Genomic DNA, 15,754 nt, shown 5'->3' with positions numbered 1-15,754 from the left:
GAAGGGAAAGGAGACTGTAAACTGCTCTGAGACTCCTTTGGGTAGTGAAACGCAGGGTATATATCCAAATAGAGCCAGTTTGGTGTAGTGGTTAAGTGTGAGGACTCTTAATTGGGAGAACCAGGTTTGATTCCCCACTCCTCCAACTGCTGATGCTGGAATGGCCTTGGGTCAGCCATAGCACTCACAGAGCTGTCCTTAAAAGGCAACTTTTGTGAGAGCTCTCTCAGCCCCACATACCTCACAGGGTGTCTGTTGGGGAGGGGAAGGTAAAGGAGATTGTAAGTCACTCTGAGATTCAGAGAGGGCAGGAAATAAATTCAATATCATCATCATCAATCCTCTCCTCTCCTCTCCTCTCCTCTCCTCTCCTCTCCTCTCCTCTTCCAATAGGGAGTTCCACAGTGACTAAGCAAACACACTGCATATTGACAAGGATAATTACTGAGTTTGTGTTTTTTTTTTTTTACTATCCTCCTTAGCAGTGCATTGATTGGATTCAGAATGCCCAACCACACAGTGATCCTGGAATTTGTTCTCCTTGGAATCCCGCACACCGAAGGCCTCCAAAACATCCTCTTTGTCGTTTTTTTGTCCTTCTATCTCGTCACTCTGCTTGGAAATCTGCTCATCCTCACTGCGATCATTTGTGATGCCCGCCTCCACACGCCCATGTACTGGTTCCTCTGCAACCTTTCCGTGGTAGACCTCGGCTTCTCCTCCATCAGCACTCCCAAGTTCTTGGCCAACCTCTGGGCAGGGAGCAGAACCATCTCTTGGGGCGGTTGCATGTGCCAGGTCTTCTTCTATCACTTCTTCGGCAGCACGGAGTGCTTTCTATACACCGTCATGGCTTATGATCGTTATGCCGCCATCTGCCACCCACTGAGGTACACGCTCATCATGAACCGGAAAGTGTGTGTCTTCCTGGCTGCTGGGACTTGGTTCACCGCTTCATTCCATGCCACCATCTTAACCAGCTTGACTTTCTCGCTGCCTTACTGTGGGTCCAACATAGTGGACTATTTCTTGTGTGACATTTTCCCAGTGGTCAAGCTGGCTTGTGCGGACACCTACATCATCGAGAAGGTGAGCTTCACCAACATCGGCATGGTGGCCATGGTCTGTTTTGTATTCATCCTCATGTCCTACATGAGAATTGTCATCTCTGTGCTTAGGATGCGCTCCGCAGAAAGCCGACGCAAAGCAGCCTCCACCTGCGTGTCGCATTTGACGGTCGTTTGCTTTTTCTTTGGGCCTTGTGCCCTCCTCTACACCCAGCCGTCTCTGAGTGACATATTAGCTTCCCCTATCCAGATCTTCAGCAACGTTGTCACACCCATGTTGAACCCAACCATTTATACTCTGAGGAACAAGGAGGTTCAGGCAGCGTTCAGAAAACTAGAAGGGGGTTAGAAACAAAGGGAAAATGCATATGTTATTTTATTTTACCTGAGAAACAAGAAAGGAAGCCAGGAAAGTCTCTTTGGTCTGCCACTGTAGTGTAAAAACTGTAACATGAAAAGCACTGCGCTGGAAAATAGGGCTGCCAATCCCCAAGCGAGGGCAGGGGATCCCCCCGTTTGGAGACCCTCCCCCTACTTCAGGGTCATCAGAATCCAGTGATGAGGGGAGGGAAATGTCTGCTGGGCACTCCATTCTTCCCCATGGAGACTGATTCCCATAGGGTATAATGGAGAATTGATCTGAGGGTATTGGGGGCTCTGTAGGGGCTGTTTTTTGATGCAGAGGCACCGCATTTTCAGCACAGCATTTGGTGCCTCTCCTCCAAACACCCTCCATGTTTCAAAAAGATTGGACCAGGGGGTCTGATCCTATGAGCTCCAAAAGAAGGTGCCCCTATCCTTCATTATTTCCTATGGAAGGAAGGCATTTTAAAAGGTGTGCGGTCCCTTTCAATGGGCGTTTTCGCACTGACCTTCTAGTGGCGCGACCACCCTCTTCACACCGGAGGATCTGCCCGGATTTCGCACAAGAAGCGCCGGCGCACCCAAAAGAGCCGGCGACTTCCGTCGCAAAACCCGCTCAAACGTTTTCCTGCTTCTTGGCGGTTTCCGTTTGAGCGGGTTTCGCGACGGAAGTCGCCGGCTCTTTTGGGTGCGCCGGCGCTTCTTGTGCGAAATCCGGGCAGATCCTCCGGTGTGAAGAGGGTGGTCGCGCCACTAGAAGGTCAGTGCGAAAACGCCCAATGTGATGGCCAGAACTCCTTTTGGAGTTCAATTATGCTTGTCACACCCTTGCTCCTGGCTCCACCCCCAATGTCTCCTGGCTCCACCCCAAAGTCTCCTGGTCCCACCCCCAAAATCCCCAGATATTTTTTGTATTGACCTGGCAACCCTATTGGGAAATTGCTGGAGATTTGGGGGGTGGTGCCTGAGTAGGGCGGGATTTGGGGAGGGACTTCAGTGGGGTATTCTGCCGTACAGTCCACCTTCCAGAGGAGCCATTTCCCTGCAGGAGGAACAAAAAAAAGTCTTTTACATGAATAAGAAATATGTGATTTGGGTAGTCTGGAGATCAGTTGTAAATTCTGAAAGATCTTCCGCCTCCAGCTGGAGTGTGGGAACCCTACCCTTTAGGTCAGCTGAAGGATTGTCTTTTACCAGCATTTAGATTTAGGAGACCTGCCACCTGTAATGATTTAAAGTTTTAATGGTGTGTTTCTTTAAATGCTTGGTAAGTTGCAGAAGAAAGAGGAGGGTGAAAAAGTGGGATGAGTGAATGAGATGATTGGTTGGCCATCAGGGCTTTTTCGTAGTAGGAACTCCTTTGCATGTTAGGCTACACCCCTGATGTAGCCAATCGAAGAGCTTACAGTAGGCCCTGTAAGAAGAGCCCTGGAAGCTTTTGGAGGATTAGCTATGTAAGAGGGATGTGGCCTAATATGCAAACGAGTTCCTGCTACAAAAAAAGTCCTGGTTGGCAATCCCATATTAGTGCTGTGAAAAGCTTTTAAGATTCTAAAAAGAAAGCAGACTACAGTTCAGAGGACTTATTAGTGACCAGAGAGAGTCAAAACCTAATGTTGTGAGAAGTAGAAGTTGGGAGAACCCTGAGTTAAGATGAGGAAGATTAAACTGAGCTAAACAAATAATGATTGGTCAAAGTACATTCTGAAGAGAAAGGAGGATCTGAGAGGGATGAGTTTGTGTGAAGTGAAAGAGAGTGGTACCTCATTAAGAACTATAAATGCTGACACCTGTTTTTACAGAGAAATGATACACGATGAAGAGTAACAATTGAATTTCAGCACTACTTAGCTACTACAATCATTCTTTGAGAAGACAGTCCCTGGAAGAAGGGCTATTTGGCCCAAAATGATTTTTGGACCGGTTCTCCAGTTGGACTTTTTGTGATAAACTTTATTATATTTGGACGTTAGTCACAGAAAGCACAGTAGGAGTGGCATGCATTCCGGATGGATCTTTTTCTGTATGATTTCTTGTATATTATATTAGAATGTAGTACTGTTTGGATTTGATTGTAGATATTTCTATTTGTTTAATAGTTAAATTTTGATTATTGCGCTTTCATGGAGAGGGGTTTCGTGATGCAGAAGGAAGCAGACCACAGTCAATTGCTCGGTGCCCTGATAGGAGCCCTCCGGGGGGGGGGGGTTGATTTGACACCCCTGCTCTAAGGTATTACTGGACTGGAACCTGCTATTGCAGACCAACATGGCCAAACGGAGTCCAAGTTGGGTTATTATGGACTATCTAAACAATATCTGCTCAACATGGAGTACAATTTGGTTAAACCCTTTCTTAAACAGAGAATCTTGGATGTCGAAAGACAGCATGATTTGAATCAGCTTAAAGGTTATTTACCAGGAATAGAGAGGACCAACATGGCTGCCCTCTGAAACTATCAGCAGAAGATGCTCTCTGGTCTGAGAATTCTGAGACATACCGAATGGTAAAGACACATTGCGTGCGGTAATGGAACACAGAAGAAGCAAGGCTTCACTGGTTTTTATCTGATAATAATGTTAAGATCAAATGTGAAGTTGCTAAGTTTTGTGCAGGAATGATCAAATTATGGAAACTCCACCTTAACAGTTCTTAAATTTGAATTTTTACTGTTGTATTTGATGCCTGATTGAATTGTAAGTTGGTCTAAAGACCTCAATAAATAAATACCAATTGCCAGTATGGTGTTGTGTTTAACTGCGCGGACTCTTATCTGGGAGAACCGGGTTTGATTCCCCACTTCTCCTCTTGCAGCTGCTGCAATGGCCTTGGGTTAGCCACAGCTCTGGCAGAGTTGTCCTTGAAAGGACAGCTTCTGTCAGAGATCCCTCAGCCCCATCTATCTCACAGGGTGTCTATTGTGGGGGTGGGAGGTAAAGGAGATTGTAAACTGCTGAGATTCAGAGTGGAGGGTGGGGTATAAATATAATATCATCATCGTCATTTCCTTCGTAATCGTCTTCTTCTTCTTCCACTACTACTACTACTACTACTACTACTACTACTACTACTACTACTACTATTACTACTACTACTACTACTGCTACATGAGGTAAGAATTGCAACCGAGCTGAACACAATTTCTGTACGATGTTGAAGTTTGGCAATATTTCTTCTTCCCTGCTTAATACCCCACTGTTAGCAGCCCTGATTATGACTGATTGATAGTGGTGGCCTCATCTCATATGAGACGGTGGACCTTCTTCTTTCCACCCCTGCCAGTAACCCCAGAAGGCCCTAGATCTGACAGCTGTGTCCCAAAGGAAGGTGATCCCTTGATCTTTCCACCATCCTTCTCCAGGCAGGCCGCTCATTAGCTGAACAAAACAACTGATGCAATACGATCAGGCAGCTAATCCATCCCTAGGTTCTACCACAGGGCAGGGAGTCAGGGAAGTCTCCCGGGTCTCAATTCCTTGTAGAAAGATGGCAGAGGCCATATAGATGCTTCCTCAGGTCATTAAACCTGTCTTTGCCTGCAAAGCAGAAGATCTGCTTTGAGTCTGAACGGATCTGGAAACAATGTAGATCTTCAAGGAGGAACCCAAAGCGGACGGTGCCTCTCTGGCCAATCCTTTCCAGCTGGACTTTCAGTTCACATATGTATGCTTTGGGCTAGGAGGATGTGATTAGAATCACTAGGAGTACTAAGACCACAGAACAGGATTTCCACCACCTTCTGTTCATGCAAAGTAAGAAGACACTTGTTTGGTCAACAGGTTTCTCTTCCTTTCCCCTGCCTTTGTTTGAAATGTTTGCTTGTCATTTCCATCCACCACACAGCATTGAAGGTAACAAATGATAGCTGCTGCAGCAAAAGTTTTATAATTCAGAGTCAGTTTGGTGTGGTGGTGAAGTGTGCGGACTCTTATCTGGGAGAACCTGGTTTGATTCCCCACTCCTCCACTTGCACCTGCTGGAATGGCCTTGGGTCAGCCATAGCTCTTGCAAGAGTTGTCCTTGAAAGGGCAACTGATATGAGAACACTTTCAGCCCCACATCCCTCACAGGGTGTCTCTTGTGTGTGTGTGGGGGGGGAGGGGAGGTAAAGGAGATTGTGACTGCTCTGAGATTGGGATTCAGAGTATAGGGTGGGATTTAAATCCAATATCACCACCACCACCATCTTCTTCTTCTTCTTCTTCTTCATCTTCATTTCAGAGAGCTGCCGCTGGTCAGTCAACAACCCTGGGCTAAAAGGGGGGGGGTCAACTTACTATAAAGATTCACAAAGACAGGAGAAGGTGGCTTCTCTTTTAGACAGTAATGGTGGAAAGCACCATCAAGTTGCAGCGATCTTATGACCACCCTGTAGAGTTTCAAGGCAAGAGATGAACCGAGGTGGTTGACCTTTGCCTGCCTCTGTGTAACAACAATGGACTCCCTTGGTGGTCTGCCATCCAAGTACTAACTGGGTCCAACCCTGCTTATCAGCTTCTGAGATCTGAAATCTGGTTAGCCTAGGCCATTCAGGTAAGGGGACCTCTTATATATTACAGACTGTTTAAAGGTTTTAGGCTACTCTGTTTTAAGAACGTATTGTATGCTGCCTTGGAGACAAAAGCAAGCTCACAAATGTTCTAAATAAAAGCCAAGGCAATGTAGCTCGGCAGAGCTGCAGATGAACATGGAAGCCATTGAGTAGACTGTCTACTGTAGACAAGGGAGGGTTCAATGCCCTTCATTCATTCACAAGTTTCTTGTAAAAAAAAAATCTGCCTTCTTTCCTACTTTAGAAGTGAATTGGTGACTGTGAGGAAAGTAGGGAGGGACGGTGGCTCAGGGTTAGAACATCTGCTTGGGAAGCAGAACGTCCCAGGTTCAATCCCCGGCATCTCCAATTGAAAAGGGTCCAGGCAAGTAGGTGTGAAAAGCCTCAGCTTGAGAATGTGGAGAGCTGCTGCCAGTCTGAGTAGACAAGATTGACTTTGATGGACTGAGGGACTGATTCAGTATAAGGCAGCGCTGTCAAGTCATGGCCAATTTATGGCAACACCCGTGGGGTTTTATGGCAAGAGATGTTCAGAGATTTGCCATTGCCACTGATCTTCCTTGGCAGTCTCCTATCCAAGTACTAACCACGGCTGATACTGCTTTGCTTCTGAGACCTGATGAGATCAGGCCAACCTGGGCTGGCTCCCCCTACTGAAGAACATCTCTGACCTCTCACACACAGCAGAGTAAGTTTGGTGTAGTGGTTAAATGCATGGACTCTTATCTGGGAGAACCGGGTTTGATTCCCCGCTCTTCCACATGCAACAGCTCTCATGAGCAGTTTATGTCAGAGCTGTCTTAGCCCCATCTACCTTAAAAGGTTGCTGCTGTGGGAAGGGTAAGGGAAAGGAGATTGTAAACTGCTCTGAGACTCCTTTGGGTAGTGAAACGCAGGGTATTTATCCAAACTGAGAGTCATTTTGGTGTAGTGGTTAAGTGCGAGGACTCTTACCTGGGAGAACTGGGTTTGATTCCCCACTCCTCCAATTGCAGATGCTGGAATGGCCTTGGGTCAGCCATAGCACTCGCAGAGCTGTCCTTGAAAAGGCAACTTTTGTAAGAGCTCTCTCAGCCCCACCTACCTCACAGGGTGTCTGTTGGGGAGGGGAAGGTAAAAGAGATTATAAGGCGCTCTGAGGCCGAGGTCAGACGCACATAAATTGACAAGATGGGCATGGATGAAAGCCAGATGCATGTCGGATTTTATGCGGTTGTCCAAACATCAGCATCTGGCAATGGTTGCTGGCTCGTTCATGTCCCGAACTGCCATGACTGAGACGTGGACTTTTTTGATAGTACATTAAATCCGGAATAAGAATGCTTCCAATGACTCCTGCGCGCACTTTTTATGTTTGAACGCTCCATTGTAGCCGACTCGTTGCAAGCGCACATCCACTTCCCTGTGAGAGCCCACTCCAAATGATATCATTGCACCAGCAATTGTAGACTCAGCCTTCCAACTTTCTGAGGTTGGTAAAATATGTACCCAGTTTGCTGGAGTGGGGGGGGGGGGGAGAGTGTAATGACCGGGGAAGTCAATGGCAAACCACCCCGTAAAAGGTCTGCCATGAAAACTTTGTGAAAGCAGCATCACCGCAGAGTCAAAAACGACTGGTGCTTGCACAGGGGACCTTTCCTGGGGGGGGGGGGGGAGGCAGATCGCCCACCTTTGCTGTCTCCCTGCCAGGCAGGGAGATGGCAAAGGCAGTTCCTGGGCTTTTCATCCCCCCTTTAAACACCCAGGTGGGGAGTTTAAATGTGAAGAAAAGGCAGATCGGCCACCTTTGCTTTCTCCCTGCCAGGCGGAGAGATGGCAAAGAGAGGTCTATTTAAACACCCTGGCGGGGTGTTCATTTTTCGTGACAGTCTATGTTGTTTGCTGCTCATTCCGGCCTGTTCCAGCCCATTCTGGCTTTTACCCTGTCCCGTTTAAATGGGGGGGGGGAGGAAGATGACCCACCTTTGCCGTCTCCCCACCAGGCAGAGAGACAGCAAAGAGAGCTGCCATGCAAAGAGAGCAAAGAGAGGAAGATCATCCACCTTTGCTGTCTCCCCGCCAGGTGGAGAGACAGCAAAGAGAACTCCTGGGCTTCCCCTCCCTGGCTGGGTGTTTAAATTTGGGTGGGGGGGGGGCAGATCGCCCACCTTTTCTGGCACCTTTGAAAAAAAAAAGCCAAGCACAATATCCCACGGTACTGCGCTTGCGCGAGTGCGGAATGACATCTCAAAAAATGAGGTCCTGTTGAGACCTCTGATCAACCAATGACGGGACCAATGCTGCTTAGAACTGAAGGATGGAGGGATGTCGGATCAGGAAATTCGTTGTAAAAAAGCTGCGGGGTATAATAGCAACGGGTTAGGAATGGATTTAATGGTGAGTGTGACCGCGGCCTGAGACTCTGATATTCAGAGAGGGCGGGAAATAAATTCAATATCATCATTATCATCATCATAATAATCATCAATCTACTTCTTCTCTTCTCTTCTCTTCTCTTCTCTTCTCTTCTCTTCTCTTCTCTTCTCTTCTCTTCTCTTCTCTTCTCTTCTCTTCTCTTCTCTTCTCTTCTCTTCTCTTCTCTTCCAATAGGGAGTTCCACAGTGACTAAGCAAACACACTACATATTGACAAGGATAATTACTGAGATTGTGTCTCTTTTTTGTATATATACCATCCTCCTTAGCAGTGCATTGATTGGATTCAGAATGGCCAACCACACAGTGATCCTGGAATTCGTTCTCCTTGGAATCCCCCACACCGAAGGCCTCCAAAACATCCTCTTTGTCGTCTTCTTGTCATTCTACCTCTTCACCCTGCTTGGGAATTTGCTCATCCTCACTGCAATCATTTGTGATGCCCGCCTCCACACGCCCATGTACTGGTTCCTCTGCAACCTTTCTGTGGTAGACCTTGGCTTCTCCTCCATCAGCACTCCCAAGCTCTTGGCCAACCTCTGGGCAGGGAGCAGAACCATCTCTTGGGGCGGTTGCATGTGCCAGGTCTTCTTCTACCACTTCTTGGGCAGCACGGAGTGCCTTCTATACACCGTCATGGCTTATGATCGTTACGCCGCCATCTGTCACCCACTGAGGTACACGCTTATCATGAACCAAAGAGTGTGTGCCCTCTTGGCTGCTGGGACTTGGTTCACCAGTTCGTTCCATGCCACTATCTTAACTAGCCTGACCTTCACACTGCCTTACTGCGGGTCCAACGTGGTGGACTATTTCTTGTGTGACATTTTCCCAGTGGTCAAGCTAGCTTGTGCAGACACCTACATCATCGAGACAGTGAGCTTCACCAACATCGGTGTGGTGCCCATGGCCTGCTTCGTACTCATCCTCATGTCCTACATCAGAATTGCCATCTCTGTGCTCAGGATGCGCTCCGCAGAAAGCCGACGCAAAGCAGCCTCCACCTGCGTGTCGCATTTGACGGTCGTTTGCTTTTTCTTTGGGCCTTGCGCCCTCCTCTACACCCAGCCGTCTCTGAGTGACATATTAGCCACCCCCATCCAGATCTTCTGTAACGTTGTCACACCCATGTTGAACCCAACCATTTATACTCTGAGGAACAAGGAGGTTCAGTCAGCGTTCAGAAAACTAAAAGGGGGCTAGAGACAAAGAGGTCAAGCATATGTTATTTTATTTTACCTGAGAAACAAGAAAGGAAGCCAGGAAAGTCTCTTTGGTCTGCCATTGTAGTGTAAAAACTGTACCATGAAAACCACTACCCTAGATACTCAATGAGGGTTGCTGACTCCAAGTTTGAAAGTATCTGGAAATTTGAAGGTGGAAGCTGGGAGTAGGTTTGCCACTCCAGGTTGGAAAATAGGCTTGCCAATCCCCAAGTGGGGGCAGGGGATCCCTGCTTTGGAGGCCCTCCCCCTGCTTCAGGGTCGTCAGAAGCTGGTGTGTGGGGGAGGGAAATGTCTGCCTGCACTCCATTATTCCATATGGAGACTGATTCCCATAGGGTATAATGGAGAATTGATCTGAGGGTATCTGGGGCTCTTTAGGGGTTGTTTTTTGACATAGAGGCACCACATTTGCCGCATAGCATCCGATGCCTATTCTCAAAACATCCCCTAAGTTTAAAAAAGAGTGGTCCAGAAGGTCCAGTTCAATGAGCCCTCAAAGAAGGTGCCCTATCCATTATTTCCAGTGGAGGGAAGGCATTTAAAAGGTGTGCGGTCCCTTTCAATGTGATGGCCAGAACTCCCTTTGGAGTTCAATTATGTTTGTCACACCCTTGCTCCTGGCTTCACCCTCAAAATCTCTTTCCTTCACCCCCAAAGTCTCCAGATATTTCTTGAATTGGACCTGGCAACCCTATTGCAAAATAGCTGGAGATTTTGGGGGTGGAGCCTGAGTAGGGCGGGATTTGGGGAGGGACTTCAATGGGGTATCCTGCCATACAGTCCACCTTCCAGAGCAGCCATTTCCCCGCAGGAGGAGCAAAATAAGTGTTGTAAATGAATAAGAAGTATGTGATTTGGGTAGTCTGGAGATCAGTTGTAAATTCTGAAAGATCTTCCGCCTCCACCTGGAGTGTGGGAACCCTACCCTTTAGGTCAGCTGAAGGATTGTCTTTTACCAGCATTTAAATTTAGGAGACCTGCCACCTGTAATGATTTAAAGTTTTAATGGTGTGTTTCTTTAAATGCTTGGTAAGTTGCAGAAGAAAGAGGAGGGTGAAAAAGTGGGATGAGTGAATGAGGTGATTGGTTGGCCATCAGGGCTTTTTTGTAGTAGGAACTCCTTTCCATATCAGGCCACACCCCCTGATATAGCCAATCCAAGAGTTTACAGTAGGACCTGTAAGAAGAGCCCTTGGAGGACTGGATATGTAAGAGGGGTGTGGCCTAAGATGCAAAGGAGTTCCTGCTACCAAAAAAAAGTCCTGGTTGGCGATCCCATATTAGTGCTTTGAAAAGCTTTTAAGATTCTAAAAAGAAAGCAGACTACAGTTTAGAGGATATAGTAGTAACTAGGGAGAGTCAAGACCTAATATTGTGAGTGGCAGAAGTTGACAGAATTTTGAGTTAAGATGAGGAAGATTAAACTGAGCTAAACTAATAATGATTGGTCAAAGTACATTCTGAAGAGAAAGGAGGATCTGAGAGGGAGGAGTGTGTGTGAAGTGAAAGAAAGTGATATCTCAGCCAGAAGTTATTACTATACATTGTTTTATTCACTAAAGAGATACACTACAAATCATCTTGAAACCAATACGCTTCTTGTACAAATAAAATACTATTAAAATGAGGCCCATCCTCAGGACCACATAGTCCAGTGAAGGAGCTTTCGAGCTTGGGCAGAATTCCTTGGAAAAGATTAAGAAATAAGACTGGAATTTTGATAAATTATATTGTCATTTGGTTCCTCTGCCTTTCTTTGCCAAAAAAAGAATACTGGCATATTGTTGCTCATTTACCTGGCTGCTCTATGCTTTCTTATATGGAATTTTGGAGGGAGAAGATTATATTTTTTGAGCAGGAACGCAGTTCCAGCTGGGTTGGTGTCAGGGGGTGTGGCCAGATAAGCAAATGAGATCCTCCTGGGCTTTTTCTACAAAAAGTCCTGTGAAAAACAAGGTTGGTGTCAGGGGGTGTGGTCTAATATGCAAATGAGTTCCTGCTGGGCTTTTTCTGCAAAAAAGCCCCACACACACATATGTATATATGTATATGTATATGTTTATGTGTATATGTGAGGTGTATATGTGAGGTATATGTTTATGTGTATATGTGAGGTCTGACATATTCTGATGGATGTTAAGAGGAACCAGCTTGTAAATTTATGACTGAAGTCAGCAGTTTTCAGGATACAACTAAAATATTAATTTTAAAATTTCCTTCCTTGCCATCTGTTCCCACAAAAACAGGTGGTGTATTTAACGTGTTCATGTAGTCTATGTTGCTTTGATATGTCCACAAGAACTATCAGGACACGGAACCTTGAGCGACCCTCAAGAATTCGAAATCGCATTAGAGAAGCCTTCTATTCCGTTTGGCCATCCTGCTGAAGACTTGAACTCTTGTGTAATTTATATAAACATCATTCCAAACCTTATATTTCTCAGGACATTAACTAGAAATTGCTGCCGAAACAAACAAACAAACAAAAAATCCTTGCTTTATATTTCGCTTATGGACATTTCCCCCTTATGGGCTGAATCAGCATGAATTTAAATTCCTTTATTTAAAAAAACCCTGAATCTTGCAATAATACTGTTAACGCTGAGTGCACGGCATTTGCATTGTGAGAACTAGGGGGTTTTTTTGAGCAGGAACACAGAAGAACACTGCTCCAGTAGGATTGGTGTCAAGGGATGTGACCTAATAATCAAATAAGTTCCTGCTGCACTTTTTCTACAAAAAAGCCCTAGTGAGAACCTAATATGGAAAAAAGACCAATTTCGCACTAGAGCTTTAATCCTGGTTTAAACTCTGTCCCCAAACTGACTTTCTACACTAAAACCATAGAATCATAGAGTCATAAAGTTGGTTTCTCTGATTCTAGTGCAGAAAGTCAGTTTGGGGATAGAGTTAAACCAGGATTAAAGCTCCTAAACTTTTTCAGGGCATTACAGCTTTTAGCATTTGTAAAGCTTGTGCATTGTAGAAACCCATGTCTTTATACCGTGTTTGATGGTTATTATTTTCTGTCTAGTTCTGTTAGTGCCATCCGCAACCCTATCAGATTGAGCCTCCTTTGACTATAGAATGTTAATGTAGAAGTTTGCTCCATATATTTCCTCTCGTAGTAATTAGTGGGAGCAATTCATTCATACGGGAGACAGACAACAATTAGCGTTGTGATGAGTAGTGCAATTACAAGGCTACACAGTCTTCCCTCCCCGTTGTTACAAACTAAGCAAAATTATTAGTCCAAGGACATTACCCGATCTCAACATCTTGAGCACAAGAGACCCAATATAGAAGAAATGCACCAGGGAGAAGAGCAATATGCGAGATCGCACAAAACCACAATGTTATAAAGACTCCAAAAGGTGCAGGGAAAAGCCAAAACCAAGGAACAAAATGATCTATTGTGAGATATTCATTGATGGTGGTTTCCCATTCTAGCACCTACCCTGCTGAGATTTGATGAGGTTGGGCTACATCGTATCACCTTTCCTCCAGTAGCCCTGCTACCCAAGAGAATTTTAGCTAGCAGTAACAGTGACCGAACGCAAGAATTCCTGCATGCACAACAGGCACTCTACCATTGAGCTGCAGAACATCAGAAAGTCAAGAAGAGAAAGGATGCAAACAGAACTTGCAGTTATCAGAGGGTAGGGATTTAATGCACTCAGTTAACTCATTTGTGCCTAGGGAAGGAAGCAGAAGTAAGCAGGTATGTGGACATAACTGTTCAAGTCGCCGAACAGAGGGATTCTGAGAAAATAATTTCAGTTCCGAACCTGTCCACTTATAATGCATGGGAACTATACCCAGCCATGAAGAAATATAAGAGATGGTATGGAAGTTGGCAAGGTATCCTAGATGTTTCGGCATTTTTAAAGGTCATCTTGCTTTGTCACTCTACTCTGTATCCCTGCATGCACGAGAGAAATGCAGTGTGAAAATCAAACCCTGATGACTTTTGTCCTGTTGGGGATTCCGTACCCTCCCGAGCTACAGGTCCCTTTGTTTATCTTTTTTGTGTGCATCTATTTGCTGACCCTCCTTAGTAATCTCTTGGTCCTTTTGGCTGTCGTGTATGAACCACAGCTTCACAAGCCCATGTACTGGTTCCTCTGCCATTTGTCCATCCTGGATATTGCCACTTCAACAGTGGTGGTGCCCAAGCTGATAGCTGTGTTTTTGGAAGATGGCGGTATCATCTCTTTTGGAGCTTGTGTGACCCAACTCTTCTTCTACCATTTTGTGGGATGCGCTGAATGCTTCCTGTACACCGTCATGGCTTACGATCGCTTCCTGGCCATCTGTCGCCCACTCCATTATGGCACCATCATGAACAGCAAGGCATGCTTTTGGCTTGCTATGGGAACCTGGATTGGTGGTTGTTTGCACTCCGCCATGGAGACAGCCCTCACCTTTCGGTTGCCTTACGGACCAGATAATCGAGTGAGCTACATCTTTTGCGACATTCCAGCTGTGCTGAAGCTTGCCTGTGCTGACACATCACTCAATGAGATGGTGACCTTGGTTGATGTGGGGATCGTTGCCATGACTTGCTTCCTTCTTATTCTAACGTCTTATGTGTACATTGTCTCCGCCATCTTGAGGATTCACAGCCCTGAAGGAAGGCGGCGTGCCTTCTCCACCTGCACATCCCATGTCCTCATTGTAATGACCTGCTATATCCCTCTCACTTTTACCTATTTGAGACCCGGAGCCCAAGATCCAGTGGGAGGGGTGGTGGCCATCTTCTATACCACAGTGACCCCTTTTCTGAACCCTGTTATATACACTCTGAGGAACAAGGAGATGAAAACAGTGATCTTGAGACTAAATAGCAGGAAAGCATAACTCAGCTTAAACACGAGCCTTCCTTAGTAGCTGGTTTCTTCTAAATTTCTTATCAATTGGAGGTCTCCTGATATTCTGGAATTTAAAGGAGGTCTAATATTCTAGGGAATATTTTATGCTGGACAAAATTACAGATTGGGTAGAGCAATTTGAGGGTAATCTGTCATCTCAGAATGTGATGAATCAATGGTCAGCCTGGATATGTATTTTTTCTGGTGAATTAAAAACCTCACAAACATCTCAGACTGAAGGTTTGCTTTTGTTTCATTGACTAATTAGCTTGCTGCAACTTGTTGTTATAAGAAAAGATCCATCATAATAACATATCTTGTATGTTGGTTTGAAAATGCTATGATGGACTGTAATTTATTTGGTTGTCTATACAATAAAAGAGTTTTAAAATGAAAAAAACAACAACAACCCTAATTTCCTTCTCTTTATCTCCTCCTTCAAGAATGGTGACGATCAAGGCTTTTTGGGTAGAAAAAGCCCAGCAGGAACTCATTTGCATATCAGGCCACACCTCCTTGAAGAAGAATTGCAGATTTATACCCCACCCTTCTCCCTGAAATAGACTCAGAACAGCTTACAATCTCTTATATCTTCCCCCCCCACAACAGGCACCCTGTAACGTGGGTGGGGCTGAGAGGGCTCTCACAGCAGCTGCCCTTTCAAGGACAAGTCCTGCGATAGCTATGGCTGACCCAAGGCCATTCCAGCAGGTGCAAGTGGAGGAGTGGGGAATCAAACCTGGTTCTCCCAGATAAGAGTCTGCACACTTCACCACTGCACCAAACTGGCTCCAATGATGTCACCATGGATTCGCATAGGGCTCTTTTGTAGAAAAAGCCCAGCACGAATTCATTTGCGTGTTAGGCCACACTCCCTGATGCCAAGCCAGCCGGAACTGCGTTCCTGGGCATTCCGGTTTAAAACAAGCCCTGGTGATGATAATAAGTCCTGTCAAACTTCGGTCGATTTATGGCAGCCCTGTTTGGTCTTCAAGGCAAGAACCAAACAGGGGTGATCTGTCATCCCCTGCCTTTGCATAGCAACCCTGGACTTCCTTGGTGGTCTCCCATCCAAGTGCTAACCAGGGCTGACCTGCTTAGCTTCTCATATCTGATGAAATTATTCTAGCCCAGGCCATTCCGGTCAGGACATAATTGACATGCTGGCAATAAAATATTCCATTCTCTAAGATTTTTTTTCTAAAGCATCTCCGAGAAATGTTTTAACCAGTGCTTAACCCCACTCAGTCTCTATGATCTG

At 45.7% G+C, this 15,754-nt stretch overlaps 3 protein-coding genes across 3 annotated transcripts; all 3 read left to right on the top strand.

Moving 5' to 3' along the window:
- Positions 1-504: 504 nt before the first annotated feature.
- LOC132584155 (olfactory receptor 10D3-like) lies at positions 505-1,416 on the top strand. Its single transcript, XM_060255960.1, has one exon. The coding sequence runs from the start codon at positions 505-507 to the stop codon at positions 1,414-1,416; it is 912 nt and encodes a 303-aa protein (XP_060111943.1).
- A 7,271-nt stretch (positions 1,417-8,687) lies between these two features.
- Positions 8,688-9,599, top strand: LOC132583060 (olfactory receptor 10D3-like). The gene has a single exon (XM_060254725.1). It carries the CDS (start codon positions 8,688-8,690, stop codon positions 9,597-9,599), a length of 912 nt encoding a protein of 303 aa, XP_060110708.1.
- Positions 9,600-13,558: 3,959 nt separating this feature from the next.
- LOC132584124 (olfactory receptor 10G6-like) lies at positions 13,559-14,482 on the top strand. The gene has a single exon (XM_060255926.1). The coding sequence runs from the start codon at positions 13,562-13,564 to the stop codon at positions 14,480-14,482; it is 921 nt and encodes a 306-aa protein (XP_060111909.1). The 5' UTR covers positions 13,559-13,561.
- Positions 14,483-15,754: the final 1,272 nt, after the last annotated feature.

This window comes from Heteronotia binoei, chromosome 15 (genome assembly GCF_032191835.1).
Source record: "Heteronotia binoei isolate CCM8104 ecotype False Entrance Well chromosome 15, APGP_CSIRO_Hbin_v1, whole genome shotgun sequence".
In the NCBI taxonomy this organism is placed as follows: Eukaryota; Metazoa; Chordata; class Lepidosauria; order Squamata; family Gekkonidae; genus Heteronotia; species Heteronotia binoei.
Note: the sequence above shows the minus strand (reverse complement) of the source record. Positions and strands in the feature narration are given on the sequence as shown.

Coding starts and splice junctions, on each gene's coding strand:
- LOC132584155 (XM_060255960.1), top strand. CDS start 505: ATGCCCAACCACACAGTGATCCTGGAATTTGTTCTCCTTGGAATCCCG.
- LOC132584124 (XM_060255926.1), top strand. CDS start 13,562: ATGCAGTGTGAAAATCAAACCCTGATGACTTTTGTCCTGTTGGGGATT.
- LOC132583060 (XM_060254725.1), top strand. CDS start 8,688: ATGGCCAACCACACAGTGATCCTGGAATTCGTTCTCCTTGGAATCCCC.